We start from the raw sequence: 16,815 nt of genomic DNA, 5'->3' as shown, positions 1-16,815 counted from the left end.
TCTGTGTGTCCGTCTGTCTGTGTCTGTGTGTGCGTGTGTCTGTGTGTGTGTCTGTCTGTGTCTGTGTGTGTAGTAAGGGAACTTGTCCCAGGCTTTCGCTCTGACCCGCCCGGGAATCGAACCCCGGTCACTGTACACAATAGCACAAAGAGGTTTTTTAAAATACCCGAATGTTATTTTTAATTTAAAATGTTTGAACAATTATGTTAATCCTTCGTCCAACGTTATAGGTATAACACACACACACAGACACACATCAGGATCAGAAAGGTCCCAGGTCCCAGCGAGTTCGCCTTCCACCTCCCTGGCGGTCACTTGCACCCCTGTCCTGAGCTCCCCCTGTGCCGTACCCCATCAGGTTATTTCCTAAAACTGTCTAATCAACATTTCCGGCTTCGAGCCGTCTCCTCAGGGACCCTGTGCCACAGGTTCACTGTTCGCTCACTGAAATAGTCACTGAAATAGTGCTTCGCAGGTTTGTTTGTTCTGGTTTTACTATTCTGGACCTTGAGAAACTCGGCACAGATCTGGAATGCGCCGCCCGAGAGGCCGGCGGCCGCAGATACCATAGCGCTCAAAAAGAGAATTGGATAGTTACTCGAAAAGGGAAAATGCGCTGGACTTCTAATGGCCGGTGCTGTAAGATTCTATGAATTGGCCATACGATCGCTGTCTTTTCAGATGCTGAAGGTCCTGGACAGTGTGAATCATGACACAGGGGTACAGTTGGCCTCAGTCACCCTAAGAGATCTTGCTTCCGTTGCTAACCCGGCTTACACGGTTGGAGGCGTGTGTGGGGTGTATCAGGCTCAGTTGTGAAGCCACAAGAGATTTGCTTACGCTCTCGTGACAAGGTACTGGAGGTACAAGTAGGTGCTGGTGGGATCTTACCCTTCGAACAACGACTTGCATTGATATGTCGCGCCCTCCACACAGGGCACTTAGAACCCTTCCTGGGGAGTCAACACTTTCAAGGCAGGAGAAAATTGGCAGAAACAGGGAGCGGGAAATAAAAACTACAGTAATGAATATCAGAAAAGTTCCAAGTCTACAATCCCACGAATCATCGATGTTCCCAAGTTCAGAGACGACATAAATCAGACCATCGACAACCTTTAGTGAAACAGCAGTTTTTATTGTTTGTCCTCCCACAACCAGATTTACGCAAACCGGAGTTTTTAAAAAGCAAAAACACATCTCGGCGCTAAAACCCAACTGGAAAAAAACAAAGCAAAAATCCAGCTCCAACCCCACACCATTCGCTATTTCTTTCCTCTTCTCTTAAACAACGGAAAAATAAATAATCTATCCTGGCCACAGATATCTATTCTCCAAACAAAGCAAGTTGTAAATCAGTGTAGTGTCTGTCCTGCTTGATAACAATATACTTTATCAAAATATATCAAATATATCTTTCAAAGTCTTAAAATGTTTCAGTCTGATTATTTTGAATTTTTCTGTTTTTTTTTTTGTTTTTTTTTCCCCCTCCTCCCCAAAGGCAAGAACAATCCAAGCTCCATCCAGTCTGAATAAACCTGGATCCAAAGGTGTAGAATCGTTCAGCTTTTCTTGAATCCTGCAATTGAAAACAGATTTGTAACTGCGTTTGTGGCATAGAACAGTCCTGGCATTTGACACAGCGCCTTATCACGTCTTCGAGACGTCTCAAAGCGCTTCCCAGGATCCGCTGTAAAGTGAACTGATGGTGTATTTTGTGGGCGAACCACGGCAGCCAATAATGATTAGCGTCGGAGTATTTATTTAGATGCTTTACCGGGTACGATCTCCAGGTGACGTTTAAGATGCAGCAACAACCACAGCGACTTTCTGAGTAGCCTCTTTCTTGGCCTGGTGAGCTTGTAGCACAGCCACAGCTTCCTCAACCTGCAGGAGCCACAGACGTCAGACTGTCGATCAGATTATTGCTCCCTCTGTCATTACGTTCAGGTCAAATGCAATACGTAACCCATTCTTGCGCCGTTACTTTCATTTAAGTCAGTCGGGTGTCTGACACACGCAGGAACTCATAACGTGCTTGAGAGTATCCAACCAGAGAGTTTCACACGTGTGTATGTGTGTGTGTGTGTGTGTGTGTCACCTACATGTGGAAGGTTTCCTCGTGGCTGGAGTGGAACGTGCCCCTGGGAATACTAGACACACGTTGATGAGACCCAGGTTTCCAGAAGATTACACTCACTTTAAAACAACTCGTTATATATATGGAAAACATAAATAGGCGTGGAGGTGGGTAAGTCTAAACTAAATTGTATGTTTCTCCTCGGGGCGGATAATTTTTGTATAAGCCAATGAAGTCATATACAGCACGTGTGGAAGTGGTTTACACTAATAGTTACTCTCCCCTTCTGGGCCCCAGGTTCCAGCCTGTCAGACAGTCAGTGATGGTCGTGAAGGTACAAACCTTGGATCGAAGCGATTCCGGAGACTCTAACATGTGCAGCAGCTCGGAGTTGTCTATCTCCAGAAGCATTCCGGTGATCTTCCCCGCGAGGGAAGGATGCATATTCTGTATCAACGGGAACAAGCGCTCACCTGGAAACAAAGCAAAGCAACAGACCCCGATTTAACACTCGCTGAATTGAAACAACGCAACAAGTCACAGCTTAGTCTCCGTCCGGATCAATTCAGAAATGAGATGCATCAAAATCGCCATTGCCAAATTGTACTGAGGAGCTCGAAACAACACACTTCAAAATTAGTGAAGTGGTTCAGACAGACAGAGACACGGACGGACGGTTGGTTTCCACTCACCCAGCATCTGTTTCTGCTCCTGAGGTGGGGCTGCAGCAAGCATGGAGGTCGTCAATGGCTCCTGACCATGTACCAGCACAGCCGGCTGAGGGGCCTGAGAGACAATACAAAAATTACATTTGTAAAGCGCCTTTCACGTCGGGATAACAAAGCCTTTACAACCCCCGCCCAGGGCCCCAGGTCCCAGGGACCTCCTCCCGATGTTTAATTAAAAACATTTCAAACGAGACAAAAATAGTCATCGGTTACTGACCCCTCTGTGGCTTTTACCTCCTCCCTTCCTCATCACTATTCCCTTTTCCCAAAAAAGGGGGAGTCAGGCAATTTGTTTCACACTGAGGCTTACTGCAGCTTTACTACTGAGATCAACTAACTAACTAACTAACTAACTAGGCACAGACAGGTTCATCTACAACATAGTTCAAGAAAGGAACAGACAGAGCAGACCATTCAGTAAAAGTGGGATTTCTATTTTTGACCATTCTCATCCTCAATTAGTAATTGCTCAGGAAATAATAATAATCTTTGAATCTAAACTCCTTGAATGTCTCAAAGCGCTTCACAGAATACACTGTAAAGCGAATTGACTGTATATTTGTGGGCGAAATGCAGCAGACAATTGCGCAGCAGCGTCCTCACAAACAGCCGTGGATTGAAGTGACCAATTTATTATTGTTTTTTTTCTCTTGAGGGAATATTATCAGACGTGTGTGTGTGTGTGTGTGTGTGTGTGGAGTAAGGAAACTTGCCCAAGGTTTCGCCCTGACCTGACCTGACGGGAATCCAACCCAAGTCTCTCGCTTGCGAGGCGAGTGCTCTAACCACTGAGCTACAGGACTCCACAAATTATTATGATGATGATGATGATGATAATTATCGTGCACTGAATAGGCAAAACGGACCTCGGTCATTTACTTGCAGACAAGAACCACGTGACTATCTATCAGTGAATGATGGTACCTGCTGCCCCCCGAGTTGGGATTGCACGAGGGGCTGATGCGGGTTGCGGACTGTCGTGGCGTATTTGTACGGTGTCACAGCCCGTGGTGGAGGACCCGCAATCCCAGGGCGATGAGCCATGTTCTGAACCGTGGTCACTCCTGGAATAACAAAAGCCTTGAGTCACATTCCCTCCAAGCAACAGATTCTAACCCGTCCCCCTATCCTGCCTACGCTTTGTGTTCGAGCGCTCTGGGACGCTACCCTGCGCGAAGAGCGCTACATAAATGCAAGTTGTCGGCGAAGAGGAGGGTCTTGACACACACACACCAGTCCTCAAACGTCAGAGTACAGCGTCTTGACTGATTCCCCGATGGTCTGTAATGAAATCGTTCCTCACCCATCCTCTGTGCGTTTGGCATTCCCCGAGGCCCCGGAGTGGTTCCCGCTGGCGAGAGGTGGCGCAGAGATGGCCGGGGGCCACCCTGCCGCAGGGCGTTGGGCACAGCTTGGAACCCTGTCACAACAAAGGCTCCACATTAACACCTGTCGTGCGCAATCGGCTGCTGCGTTTTGCCCACAAACACACAGTCAGTTCACTTTACAACGTATCCTGTGGAGCGCTTTGAGACATCTCGAAGACGTGATGAGGCGCTGTGTCAAATGCAAGGATTAGTATTATTATTATCAAAACACAATCTGGTTTACGAGCACTCCGTGATCCCCGATCCACTCAAGCTCCAATGCCATCGTGAATATTAATTCATTCGTTGCGCGGCAGCTGTGGAGCTACTTTACCTCAGTCCACACACCCGCGGCACGTCACAATCTGGTGCTTTGGCGGATTGCTTTCTGGGGGCTCTAATACGTTAAAAAAAGGTATTTACTTTGGGTCACTCAATCCACGGCTGTAAGGGACGCTGCTGTGCGCAATTGGTTGTTGTGTTTGGCCCACAAATATATACAGTCACTACACTTTACTATATAACCTGCAAAGCGCTTTGAGATGTCTCGAAGACATGATAAGGCGCTGTATCAAATGCCAGGATTATTATTGTTATAATAAATCTTATTGCTTTGCACACAAAATGATTCATGAGATGCAAGCGACCGACGCAAACCACAAGCCCAGATGTAAAGCTCACCTTGAGGTCTGGTTTGTTGCTGTTGCCAACGTGGATTGGGTCTCATTTGCGCCATCTGATTTGGAGCGTAATAGGTGGCTCTGCTTTGTGCCTGAAATCAAACCAAATCCAATCAAACCTGTGTCTCGATCAATGCGTCACAAACCCAAACTATGGGTGGATGCTCATCCCTGATGTGTCTGTAACCCTCGAAGGACTTCAATCTAAACCCACTTTAACGGCAAACTGGACGAGCTTCAATACACCAATGGGAGGCCATCAGTTCACCAACAAATCATTCTGAATGTATTTAATCTGCCTCGATCACTGCGGTTGATTAAAGTTACAACCAAACTGCACCCAAATCAACGCTGAGCGTGATCGGGCCGGGTTTTCAGCCATTACCACTGAAACTCTGTAACACTCTTCCTCTCTCGCCTCTGCCAGTTCCCCCGTCCTCCCCATCTGAAGAACTTCCTCTTCGACCGTGGGTTAAGTTGTTGCTGGGTTATCAGGAAGCCTCTCACCTGAGGGACAGCTGGCATGAAGTAGCCACCGGCCGCCGGCTGGAACTGGTTGATGATGGTGTTGGCCGGCATTGCCCGCATCCCCGTGATCCTCTGCATGTACTGATTGGTCAAGTGCGCTTTACGTTCTTCCTTCCTCTGGGCCAGGGCCACGTACAGGGGCTTGGAGCCGACAATCCGCCCGTTCATCTCCGTCACGGCCTTCGTGGCTTCTTCGGGAGACGAGAAACAGACGAACCCGAAACCTTTGCTGCGGCCATCCTCCAACATGATCTGATGGAACACAAGCAACGGTAAAAATGCCACACTTTACAACAACGACAACAACAACTTGCAGTTATGTATATAGCAGTCTTCGCCCGGGGCGGGGTCCCAGCGAGCTCAAAAACAGCGATGCAGGAAATCGAATGAGTGCGGTCGCGTTACAATTCGAGTTCTCAATGCTCGGTTTTAATTTATTCTTTGTATTGGTTCGTAAAAAACCACAATAATCCCTCCATAAATACACACACACAGATACATACATACACACATGCACACAAACAAACAAACAAATAAATAAAATGTGGTCACTCAATCCAGGACTGTTTGTGGGGACGCTGCTGTGCGCACATGGCTTTGGCGTTTCTTCCACAAAATGCACAGTCGCTGCACTTTACACCGTATTCTGTGAAGCTCTTTGTGTCGTCTCGACGAGGTGATAAAGGCGCTAGATCAAATGCGAGGATTATTAATATGATGGTTATTATTATTATTATTACCTTGGCGCTGGTGATTGAGCCGAACGGCGCAAACTCTTTCCTTAGCTTTTCATCATCGATTGTGTCGTCTAAGTTTTTGATGTAAAGGTTCACTCCCTGCAAAACATACGGTGTGTGTCATTCAGACATTACACAAGTACCTCTGGAGCATCCAAACACAAGGAAGAAATTAAATATTCCGACAGTGCTTTAGTGATTGCCTCTCAGCTCCTAATTCACAAACAAGCTAAGGGGTTAAAATCAAGACACTTGGGAGGGGNGGGGAACTGAGGAATTTTCTCACAAGCCCTAATTCCGAAGAGAATAAAACACCTTGAAATGACCCGGGTGCAAATAATTCAGCATTTGTTGCAAAGCTGTAGAGACGGGTCCCATCGTACAGGAAACCCATCTGGATTTACTCCGCTTTACTGTGGCACCTCTGCCCTCCGCGCTCCGCACCACACAGCAGAACGACTGAGAGCAAAGTGCTACAATCCCCAGCTTCGTATACATCATCGTAAGCTGCCGTTGTCCCCCCCACACACCGAAACAACATTGAACAGCTCCCCACCACCCTGCCCCTCCCTCCCTCCCACCCCGCCCCCACCCCCGCCCCCCGCAGACACACACCTGGTACCTGCTGATCCGCTCCTGTTTTAACTGCTCAAACTTCCGTTTCAGCTCAGCCTGGCGCTCCACTTTTTTCTGAGCCCGGCCGACAAACAGCAACTTCCCGTTCAGCTCCTTCCCGTTCATTTCTTCCACAGCCTAAACACACACACGCACAGACGCACGCACACACACGCAAACACCACCCGCACGCACGCAAACACCACTCGCACGCACACACACACCACACGCGCACACACACCACATGCGCGCGCACACACACACACACCACACATACACAGAAAAGGCACCAAACTTAATTTATACAAATAAGGGCAACGCGTTATTAAGCTTGACAGCACATCTAGCGCTGTGCGTAGCCAGAGACACCACCAAGGCACAAGGCTGCCACACTCAGGGTAACATTGAGAACCGATCTGAGGAATTACGGCTGTGCACATCCCAATTTCTAACCACAGCAGAAAGAACATTTGTAAAATCTGAATGAGAGCCCAAAGTAACATTAAATTGGTCCTTTTAAAGAGAGAAGCAATCACAAAACTGGCTATTTCGGTTCCATTCTCCCCACAAGGCCTTTAATGTCTAAGGTCTTTCGACGCACATCCCTCCACCCCCTCCCCCCCACTCTCACCCCAACCTCAAGAAGTTGAGTAAGAAGTGTAGACAATAAGAAAGGAAGATTCCAGTAGAGAGAGAAGTACAGATCTACCGGGATGATGATATACCAGGCCACAATATCAATGAAAAGCGTTAAAGAGAATTATTAGTATGCAAACGAGACCGAATAAATCAGGAGGGAGAAAATAGCACTAACTGGGAAAAGAAGGACAAAGTAAGGAGCCAATCGGGGTTTATAATAAAGATTTATGTTACTGGCTCTGCTCTTCAGGTGTTTCTGAATGAGTTTCAATATCAACTGCAGCTGAGCAGAAACACACTAAGGCACCAATCTGGATCATTACAATGATATTTTTTTTAAAAAAAGAACTCCTTGCATTTATCCATCAACTGAAGACATTGTCCAAAAAAAACAAGATCAATTTAATAACTGAATAGGGCAAAACAGGTTTGAGATTAGGACCATTAATGTATATGTGGTTGCATCAGGATTGATTGAGTGAATTTCTCCCCATTGATATAAAATAAACTGCTCGGATTAACCTGCCATTTGTAAGCTTCGTTTCCATCTGGACTAATTTGGGGCACTTATTTTGCCTTACAATAATTGACGTATTAAATGGCTAGATATGTTTATTTAAGGGATATGTTTATTTAAGGGAGAGGGTATCTTACAGTAACAGTTTTAATCTGCCCCCCTCTCCCCCACCGTAAAGAGAAAAAGTAACATCCCCTTTAAAGCAACCATACACACCTTGGAAGCATCTTCGTGCCTGTCATAGCTAACAAAGCCAAAGCCTTTGCACTTTCCGTTTAGATCGGTCATTACTTTGATACTTAAGGTTTTGCCTAAGAGGGCAAAGAGAAAACAGAAGGACAGATGAAATCTCAACAGATAGGAAACCACAAAGCAGCAGATAGAATTGTGGAGTCCTGTAGCTCAGTGGTGAGAGCGCTCGCCTCTCAAGCGAGAGACCTGGGTTTGATTCCCGGCAGGTCAGGTCAGGGCGAAACCTTGGGCAAGTTTCCTTACTCCACACACACACACACACACACACACGACCTGATACTAATCCCTCAAGAGAAGAAAACAATAATAAATTGGTCATTTTCAATCCACGACTGTTTGTGGGGAGGCTGCTGTGCGTAATTGGCTGCCGTGTTTCGCCCACAAATATGCGGTCAATTCACTTTACAGTCTATTCACTTTACAGTCTATTTACAGTCTGTGAAGCGCTTTGAGACGATGAGAAGACGTGAAAAGCGCTATATCAAATGCAAGGATTATTGTTATTATTATTATTATTATTGTCACTCGTCTACGGAAGCTCCTGCCAGGGTAGGGGCAAAGTGTTGTGCTGCCCATCTCTCCATCACTCTGATGGATTGTCCGCCTCTCGATTTGTTGACGGTATTTAGGTTAAGCGTATCTCCTCCCTGTGCGCATTCCTCTGTGTATCTCAGATACTGGAGGGCAATGACATAAGTGATAACAAGGTGAAATCTACCGGCTGCATCTTCAGGTCAACATCAGTAAACCACTCGTACCATTTGTGGCCACTTGCCCCCAGCATTCTCCACGCAGTCGATTAGGTCAGGTCAGGGGGGGCGTCTGACTTCTACTCACAGCAGAAACTCAGCAGATTGGAGGGGAAATCACTATTGGGAAGGAAGACTTAACAGGTACCAGTGTCTCTGTTATCACTGACGTCAGCGATTAAAAGACCATAAGATTGTTCACGCTGAAGGGAACCCCAGCCATGATTTCATAGACAGATAAAAGCATTGTAACCGGAGCAATGGGAGAGGAGGGGGGAGAATTATTTCTCGCATTGGATTGAGAAACCTCTACCTGACTAATCTCAATTGGAGCATTGTATCAGGTGTCACCGAGGCAGCACATCAGCTCCGAAAAATCCCACTCACCAAATTTATCAAACATTTCTTTGAGCCGATCATCATCCATGTCCTCGCCAAAGTTTTTGATGTAAACATTGGTGAACTCTTTGGCCTTTGCTCCCAGTTCGGCCTCCCTTTCTTTACGGGACTTAAAACGGCCAACAAATCTAAGGAAAAGAAAGGGTAGGACAAGATTTACAGACATTCAAATCAAGGGCAGTCCTCTGTCAGGTAAACACTGACTAGTAAGTTGAACGTTTAAAACCCACAATGTCACCCTCTCCACTGTGAACAGAACTGCACTAATTAGGATTTCAAACCGGTCAATGGTTTGGGCCTCAAGACGTCTCAATGACGTGATAAGGCTCTATATCAAATGGAGGTATTATTATTATTATGATATTATTACTATTCAGATCTGGTCAAGTGGATCTTAAAGCCAGTTAACCATTTAAAGGCAGGTCCCGAATACTTACACTTTGCGATCGTTCAGCAACATGCCGTTCATTTTCTCAATGGCTCTGTCTGCTGCGTCCTGGGTCTCAAAGTGAACAAAGGCGTATCCTTTGGAGCCATTTTCATCGCACACCACCTGAGGGCAGGAAATTACTCAGCAATGACAGAGCCCGAACGCTCTGAGACACAAGGCAGTACAAGGCAGTTCAGAGGGAACACTGGTGCACACTTGTGTTCTGAAGTGGTGTACTTGACCCACTTCAATTTGGCACTTATACTAATCGGTTTCTCATTTACAGAAGGACATTTTCCACAGACCTTGTAATCGAGGTATTTGGCTAATCAATGTATGCAGCGGTGGGAATGGTGGAGCCTGTGTGCAGCAGAGACACATATAAACAACCTGGACTCATGTTCCAATCACTTTCCATTTACATTACCAGTCCTTCAGTCTCCCTGCAAATGCTGCAACTCTGCCCCTAAGCTTACAACTGTATTGAGGCACACAGGCATGGGATTTTTGTTGTTCCAATGGAACATAAAATAGTTGGAAGTTTGAAGGGAGGTCTCATTTCTATCAAGTATTATGGGATAAAGTATGTAGTTTGGGACCCAACATGTCAAGCATCTGCCAGGATGGTGGAAGGCAAACTGGATGGACCTTGGTTTTCTCTTGTCTAGCTAATTCTTATGTCATAAGAACATAAGACGTAGGAGCAGAAATAGGCCATTCGGCCCCTCAAGCCTGCTCTGCCATTTAATAACATCATGGCTGATCTTCTAACCCAATTCTATTTACCCGTCCTATCCCCATATCCCTTAACCCCTTTAGTTTTTAAAAATCTAAATGTACTTCTAGTTCCACACACACCTTACAAGACAAGATATTTCCAAATGCCGAGAAGGTGTCGTACAAAGCCTTGTTGTCGATGGATTTGTCCAGGTTCTTGATGAACACGTTCCCCACCCCGGATTTCCTCAATGAAGGGTCACGCTGTGACCACATGATGCGAATCGGCTTGCCCTTGATGACGTCAAAGTTCATGGTATCCAACGCTCGTTCAGCTACAATAGTAAGAACACTTTAACAGCCGTCTTAACCCACATTGCCCAGTGCAAAAAAATGTGCATCACATGTCAACAATGAATTAGATTGAATTAGCGTAGGGATATTAGAGAGAGATACTTGGGAGTGATGGTGGAACCATTACTTGTAATGTCAGGACAATATGAAGAACCAATTAAAAAAGCGAACAGAATTCTGGTATATATTGCCACAACAGTGCAGAGCAACTCGCTGGAGCTCTGCAAAGCACCAGCGAGAGTACACACAAAGAAGTGAGTTTGGTTCCGGTCAGCAATCCACAAAATGATATACCGTACAAGCCTTAGCAAGGGTACAGAGAAAAGCTGCAGCCTTGATCCCTCAGAGAAAAGACAAGGGTAACTTCATTTCTATCCTGTTAGAGAGGAGGTAGCTGAGAAATCTCATGGAGGTGTTTATGATATAGTTAAGAGTGAATTCAGAAAATAGGACGTGGGGGATGAAAACACCATAAATTGTAAAGAACAGTTTTAAAACAGATATTGTGTAGAAATAGTTGACTCACTCTATCACATGGGGGGTGGGAGGAGAGAGGGGAGAAATGGTAGGAGCATTCAAAACAAGATGGTATTAAATATAGTAAAGATTGAGATTGTGTCAACCAAATCACTCTTCAACTCTCGACTTTTCCTATGTTCCTATGAGGCAGATTGCACGTCGAAACCCTCTCCTTCTCTCCTTCCCATGACTTCCTTCATTGAAAGAACAGGAAAACTCAACCCTTAAAGGATACCTACACACACCCACACACACAGGTACTGCTCACTCTTTGCTTTAATAAAACAGACAAGTACTCCCCACACCTTAATTAAAGCCCATTCCACCCACAGACAACCAGGTCAGGTTGGTTGACCTCAAATTCCAAGATAGAGAAAAAGAGTCTTGTTCTTTATCCTTTCATTATTCTGATCAAGAATTCCACATACAGTAGATGTCACAACAAGTGTGTGGATGTAGAGTAGATATACTCAAGGGTTGGATACTGGACATGACTTTCGAGAAACTGCTCTGTAGAAAACCGAACACTTCAATGATTTTGAAACAAACGGCAAAACAATGTCTTAAAATGTCTTGAGCCCTGAATGACCAGGGTAATTAATGCTCATTCACTGGTTTCAAACGTTCTTCTGCTGGGCTCAACTTGACATTGAAACCTCCACCGCCACTTAGGGAGAACATTATAGACTTAAATACCCTTTTCTGAAGTGCCCACACTGAGGCTCGAAGCAGTCACCGAGGTTTAGGGTTCAATGTGTTTGTCAGTGCTCACAGCTCTTGGCTCAGCTCCCAGTGTGTCAGACATCACTCTCACTGACAACAGATGTCACCATTATCACTAATCTGCTCTAATCTGTGGGGAATACATCAATTTGGCCACTGCAGAATCATTCAGTTAATAGCAAATCTGTAACTAATTGCTCAGATTTTTTTAAAAAAGAAGCGAGATTTCCTGTTTAGTTACATGTATTATCCCCTCTCGTTTTTCTGTTTGTGGAGTCCTGTAGTTCAGGGGTTAGAGCACGTGCCTCGCAAGTAAGAGGACCTGGGTTCGATTCCTGTGTAGGGCGAAATGTTGGGCAAGTTTCCCTAATCCACACGCCTCTGTTTACCAGCAATAAGTAGGAACCCGGTTGTTAGTAGATTGGCAAATCGCTTTTCCCTTAAAAAAATCTTTGTCACTGCATTTGATACAGCGCCTTATTACGTCGTTGAGATATCTCAAAGCGCTTCACAGAATACACTGAATAGACTGTATATTTTGCAGGCAATACGCAGCAGCTAATTGTACAGAACAGTGTCCCACAAACCGTCGTGGATTGAGTGACCAAATTATTATTATTATTATTTTTTGAACATCCCAAACCTCAGTTACAATGCGCCCTCATCAAATAAATACAAGTATTTCGATATCAATTCCTTTCAGATCTTTCGCACAGGATGTTTTTATACTTGGAAGGAAATCCTCCAACAAGCTCCTGTATAATACAGTCACTGCAAATACATGTTAATTTGTCCACTTTCAGGAACCAAGCACAAACTTTAACTCTCAAAATGTGACAGGGTGATCCAATATCTCCCTGAAAGAATTACAGTTTATTACCAGGTTGTTTTTAAAGAGAAACCTTGTGGTAAATAACCCTTCAATAATAACAAAGCCTTTGATAAGGCGGAATATCTATAAAAGGTTATCCATTGTGCTTCTGAAGCCAATGTTACACATCTCTTTCACAGAGGCCCTCTTTTGTACTTCATTACTGTCTATTTTTAGCCTCATGTGGTCCTTTAAAGGCATGTGTTAGCATGAGAGCAGAATCAGCATTGAACTGGCTACTGTTTAACTCGCTCTCCTTTCCAAGGGTTCAACTGCATTACAGTACAAGTCCTCACGAGACAAACACAACCTACTATTTTTACTGAATTATAAAAAGGAACTACAAATAAGTGAACATTTTCTCACTCAGTTCAACACAAATCTGATCCTAACTATTCAATTGATTGTAAATGTGCAAATGATTTTGACTGAGACGCGGTTTGAACAATCTCATTTTGCGTTTTAAGTTCCGTGACCATTTTCGATGATATTTGGAGTACTTAAATGCAGTTGGTTGAAGAAGTAAAGTACACAGAAACCTGGAAGCCCATTAACCCCATTTTACTAAGTGTGTGTAGTTTTGTCATTGATCTGACTAAGTTAACTAGTGTGCAGTTCTTCATCTACAGGTTAAGCGTCAGAACTCAGACTGTCACAATATTTGACATGACAGACACCACAAAACAAGTCTCTTCATACAAGTTGTTAGAATCGACACAGACCAATACACACAACAGGAGTTAGGGTGGCATCAAACCACTTGGGTTATATAAGATGAACACAATCAAGATCAGAATGACAGAAGGAAAAGAAAGGGTAAAGTGTCAGGGATTTCTAATACTATCGGAGACTGAAAGTTAACAGATAACTGACACTAACCAAATGCTGCTTAATATACACAGCAAACATGGTGTCCTAATTGACCTGTTGAATCTGGCAATAATAATAATAAAAAGCCTTGCATTTGATATAGCGCCTTAGTACGTCGTTGACATGTCTCAAAGCGCTTCACAGGACGTACTGTAAAGTGTAGTGACTGATCGGTCTGAAAGGCCAGAAGAATTTGCATCGCATTGAGTGGCAGAAAATGGAGGTGCAGCAAAGTCCTTACAGTTTCACACGACAGGAAAGATTAGATAAAGGGGAGAGAAGACTGGGCGATGCTAGAGTGGATACATCAGATATTACTTCATATTTCATTGTGGAGAGAAGGGGGGGTGGGGGTAAATGCTCTAGAATTGTTCCTTACCATGTGTGTAGTTGCTGGTAGCTGAATACCCAACATTTATGTCTGAATTAGATAAAGGAGGATTGATTCCGAACGGCTGAGAACTGTGGTTATAGCCCACGACTGCCGCACAGTTTGGCTCAGCATCAGAGCCGTTCAGTGATTTTGTGTTAAAGCTGGAGCTGTGATGTCAGGTGGATCACAGAACAGCAACTGAAAAAGATTTTTTTTTAAAAAACAAACAAACATTAAACAAGAGCGCCACCAAAAAAAATCCAACTGCAACAGTGAACATTGAACTGCATTCTAGCACACGAGTTTCTGATTGAAGCACCTCCACAAAAGCCTCGTGAGCAGATGTCTCTACGCTATTGTGTGAGCCGGTAGCCGTGACGCACTGAGCCCCTGTTGAGTGGTTAAGCACAACACTTCACATCCATTTCCCTTTCCATATCGAGCTTGCACGCGGACCGAGGATAAATTCCCACAATGATTCAAACCAACCACAGACCTTGAGGTACTTTCTGAAGCAAATGGCTTTAACCCCAAGGAGCACAAAACTGGACCCAGTAACTTTTGCGGGCTGATGGGAGGGGTGGGGGTGTTTGGGGGATGTAAGGAAACCAGCAAAAAGGGAGCGCGGAGGGCTGTGTTGCAGTCGTGTTCCGCACAAGCTGTCTCTAGTGACAAACCAGATCAATGGGCCAGAAAAGCAGACAAGAAGCTAATTTTAAAACTCCCCCAAAATAGGAGCAGGGACAGCGAGTGGTATACAGGGACTGATCGTGTACTGCTGGATCGAGGACAGCACTGTCTGAAGGCAAACCCGTTCGCCAGTCCATCTTGCGTTCCCCAGTAACATATCCACGGGCGTCCACTTTCAATCCAGGCCTCACCAAACACACAATACAGTCACCGATGTATTTTAAGGAGATCGATTTCTTGCTATTTAAAGTCATTAAGATTTCAACCACTGGGCCCCTTCAGGGCCTTACAAAGGCCACCAGCTACTGCACACGCCTCAGTTCAATTCAGTTACTGAAATCTGATTCCTGCACATTTATTTATTTGATTGATTGATTGATTTATCGATTGCATACTGAGCAGGTGGATATGAACAGTTCTCATCCCCTTTATCGGCAGTGGTGACAACATGCTCCAACCAGACACATCTAAACGTGAGCGACTTTCGTACGTCTGAGCTGAGAATGTGCCTTAAATTGCGTCCTTAAGATAAAGCAGGCTTGCTGCAAGTGAGTAAAGTTAAATTATTGGCAATTTGTGCCTTACGAATGGTAACTGACACCTGGCTATTGATAATGGATACCTAGCTATTGCTAATTCAAAATAATAACAATAATAATTAATGCTCACCTACCTGGCTTCCAGAAACTGAAATTTAGTCAATGGTAATATGGTCTGTCAATGGTCAACAGAAACTAAGGAGGGATCTGATTTAATGATCAGCTGATATCTGGATATTAAACAATATTGAGTTAAGGGGAACTAAGATAGAGCTAATGATAACTGATAATTGGCCATTGTCAATCAATATCTGATAATAGCAACTGATGTTAGATTATGGTTAGTGATAACGGATAGTTTTAATGATAACTGGTGCATGATTATTGCTGATCAATATAGGGGTAATACCATCCGGCCATTGCTAATCAATATATGGGTAATGATTACAAAGACATGGTTCTTCATAATGGATATCTGGCTGTTGGTAACCGAGGTCCGGGTACTGTAACCGGTGACAGATCTGGTTCACGGTAACAGATCAGTCCACTGGCCACTCCTTGGCCTCAGGCGCCCGAGTGTGTACATACCTGGAGAGGCAGCGGCTCGGTCAGCGAGAGGTTAGCAGACGGTCAGCGAGAAGTTAGAGGACGGTCAGCGAGAGGTTAGCGGACGGTCAGCGAGAGGTTAGAGGACAGTCAGCGAGCGGTTAGAGGACGGTCAGCGAGAAGATTATACTGGATTAACCCCGGGGGGGAAAGGGGGAGGGGGTTGCTCACCGTCAGGGGGCTGCTGGAAGTTGACGTAAGCGTAGCCCAGTGACCGCCGGGTGATCATGTCCCGACAAACCCTGATGGACAGCACCGGCCCGGCCGGGCTGAACTTCTCATACAGCAGCGCCTCCGTCACGTCAGAGTGAAGGTCCCCCACGTACAGAGAGGCCATGGGGTAGCTGGCCCCAGCCGCGGTCATCATCTCACCGCGGGAGAGAGAGCGAGTGGGAGAGAGAGTGAGTGAGTGAGTGTGTGAGAGTGGGAGAGAGCGAGCGTGTGTGAGAGTGAGTGAGTATAAGAGAGTGAATAATAGTGTGAGAGAGAGATAAGAGTGAAGAATCAAGAGTGAACGTGGGAAGAGGTTGACAGAGAGAGCGAGCGAGAGAGCGAGCGTGACTGAGAGAGAGAGCGAGAGAGAGAGAGAGAAAGTGAAACCGTGCCCTTTGGGAGAAACAAACCGAATCAATTGAAATGGTAATTAACCTCCCCCTTCAAACCGCCTCGCGACGTTAGCAATCAATTCAGCGCAGAGAAACTGCCAGAAACTTTCCCAACGGATTATTAAGGCGCTGTATCAAATGCAAGGACTATAATTATTATTATTATTATGATTATTATTATTATTATAAATGTTTTTTTTCCCCCTTTCCCTTCTCAGGATCGAAATCTT

General features: G+C 45.1%; 1 protein-coding gene and 2 non-coding genes across 5 annotated transcripts; 1 reads left to right on the top strand and 2 right to left on the bottom strand.

The window, feature by feature from the left end:
* Nucleotides 1-1,114: 1,114 nt before the first annotated feature.
* On the bottom strand, nucleotides 1,115-16,402 carry pabpc4 (poly(A) binding protein, cytoplasmic 4 (inducible form)). Of its 3 annotated transcripts, none has more exons than XM_007904278.2 (15): nucleotides 16,152-16,402; nucleotides 10,577-10,770; nucleotides 9,726-9,841; nucleotides 9,277-9,416; nucleotides 8,105-8,199; nucleotides 6,733-6,870; nucleotides 6,121-6,216; nucleotides 5,360-5,632; nucleotides 4,854-4,944; nucleotides 4,109-4,225; nucleotides 3,730-3,869; nucleotides 2,770-2,863; nucleotides 2,420-2,550; nucleotides 1,775-1,884; nucleotides 1,115-1,576 (listed from the first exon to the last, which is right to left on the bottom strand). In XM_007904278.2, exons 1-14 carry the CDS (start codon nucleotides 16,345-16,347, stop codon nucleotides 1,798-1,800), a joined length of 1,908 nt encoding a protein of 635 aa, XP_007902469.1. In that variant the 5' UTR covers nucleotides 16,348-16,402; the 3' UTR covers nucleotides 1,115-1,576; nucleotides 1,775-1,797. The 3 variants fall into 3 exon arrangements, 2 of the variants coding, with proteins under 2 accessions (XP_007902469.1, XP_042194671.1); XM_042338737.1 differs by lacking the exon at nucleotides 16,152-16,402 and adding an exon at nucleotides 14,152-14,333; XR_488665.2 differs by lacking the exons at nucleotides 1,115-1,576; nucleotides 1,775-1,884; nucleotides 2,420-2,550; ... (4 more) ...; nucleotides 5,360-5,632; nucleotides 8,105-8,199 and having other exon boundaries at nucleotides 6,172-6,216.
* LOC121849817 lies at nucleotides 6,464-6,591 on the bottom strand. Its single transcript, XR_006085376.1, has one exon. It is a non-coding gene; the product is annotated as a small nucleolar RNA SNORA55 (small nucleolar RNA).
* Nucleotides 8,280-8,351, top strand: trnae-cuc. The gene has a single exon. It is a non-coding gene; the product is annotated as a tRNA-Glu (tRNA).
* Nucleotides 16,403-16,815: the final 413 nt, after the last annotated feature.

This window comes from Callorhinchus milii, unplaced genomic scaffold (genome assembly GCF_018977255.1).
Source record: "Callorhinchus milii isolate IMCB2004 unplaced genomic scaffold, IMCB_Cmil_1.0 Scaffold10, whole genome shotgun sequence".
In the NCBI taxonomy this organism is placed as follows: Eukaryota; Metazoa; Chordata; class Chondrichthyes; order Chimaeriformes; family Callorhinchidae; genus Callorhinchus; species Callorhinchus milii.
Note: the sequence above shows the minus strand (reverse complement) of the source record. Positions and strands in the feature narration are given on the sequence as shown.

Excerpts from the sequence above, each read along its gene's own strand:
- pabpc4 (XM_007904278.2), bottom strand. The coding sequence starts at position 16,347 with ATGATGACCGCGGCTGGGGCCAGCTACCCCATGGCCTCTCTGTACGTG. Across the intron at positions 9,842-10,576 it reads GAAATATCTTGTCTTGTAAG|GTGGTGTGCGATGAAAATGG; the intron begins GTGTGTGTGGAA and ends TCCTGCCCTCAG. Across the intron at positions 6,871-8,104 it reads GGCACGAAGATGCTTCCAAG|GCTGTGGAAGAAATGAACGG; the intron begins GTGTGTATGGTT and ends GTGTGTGTTTAG.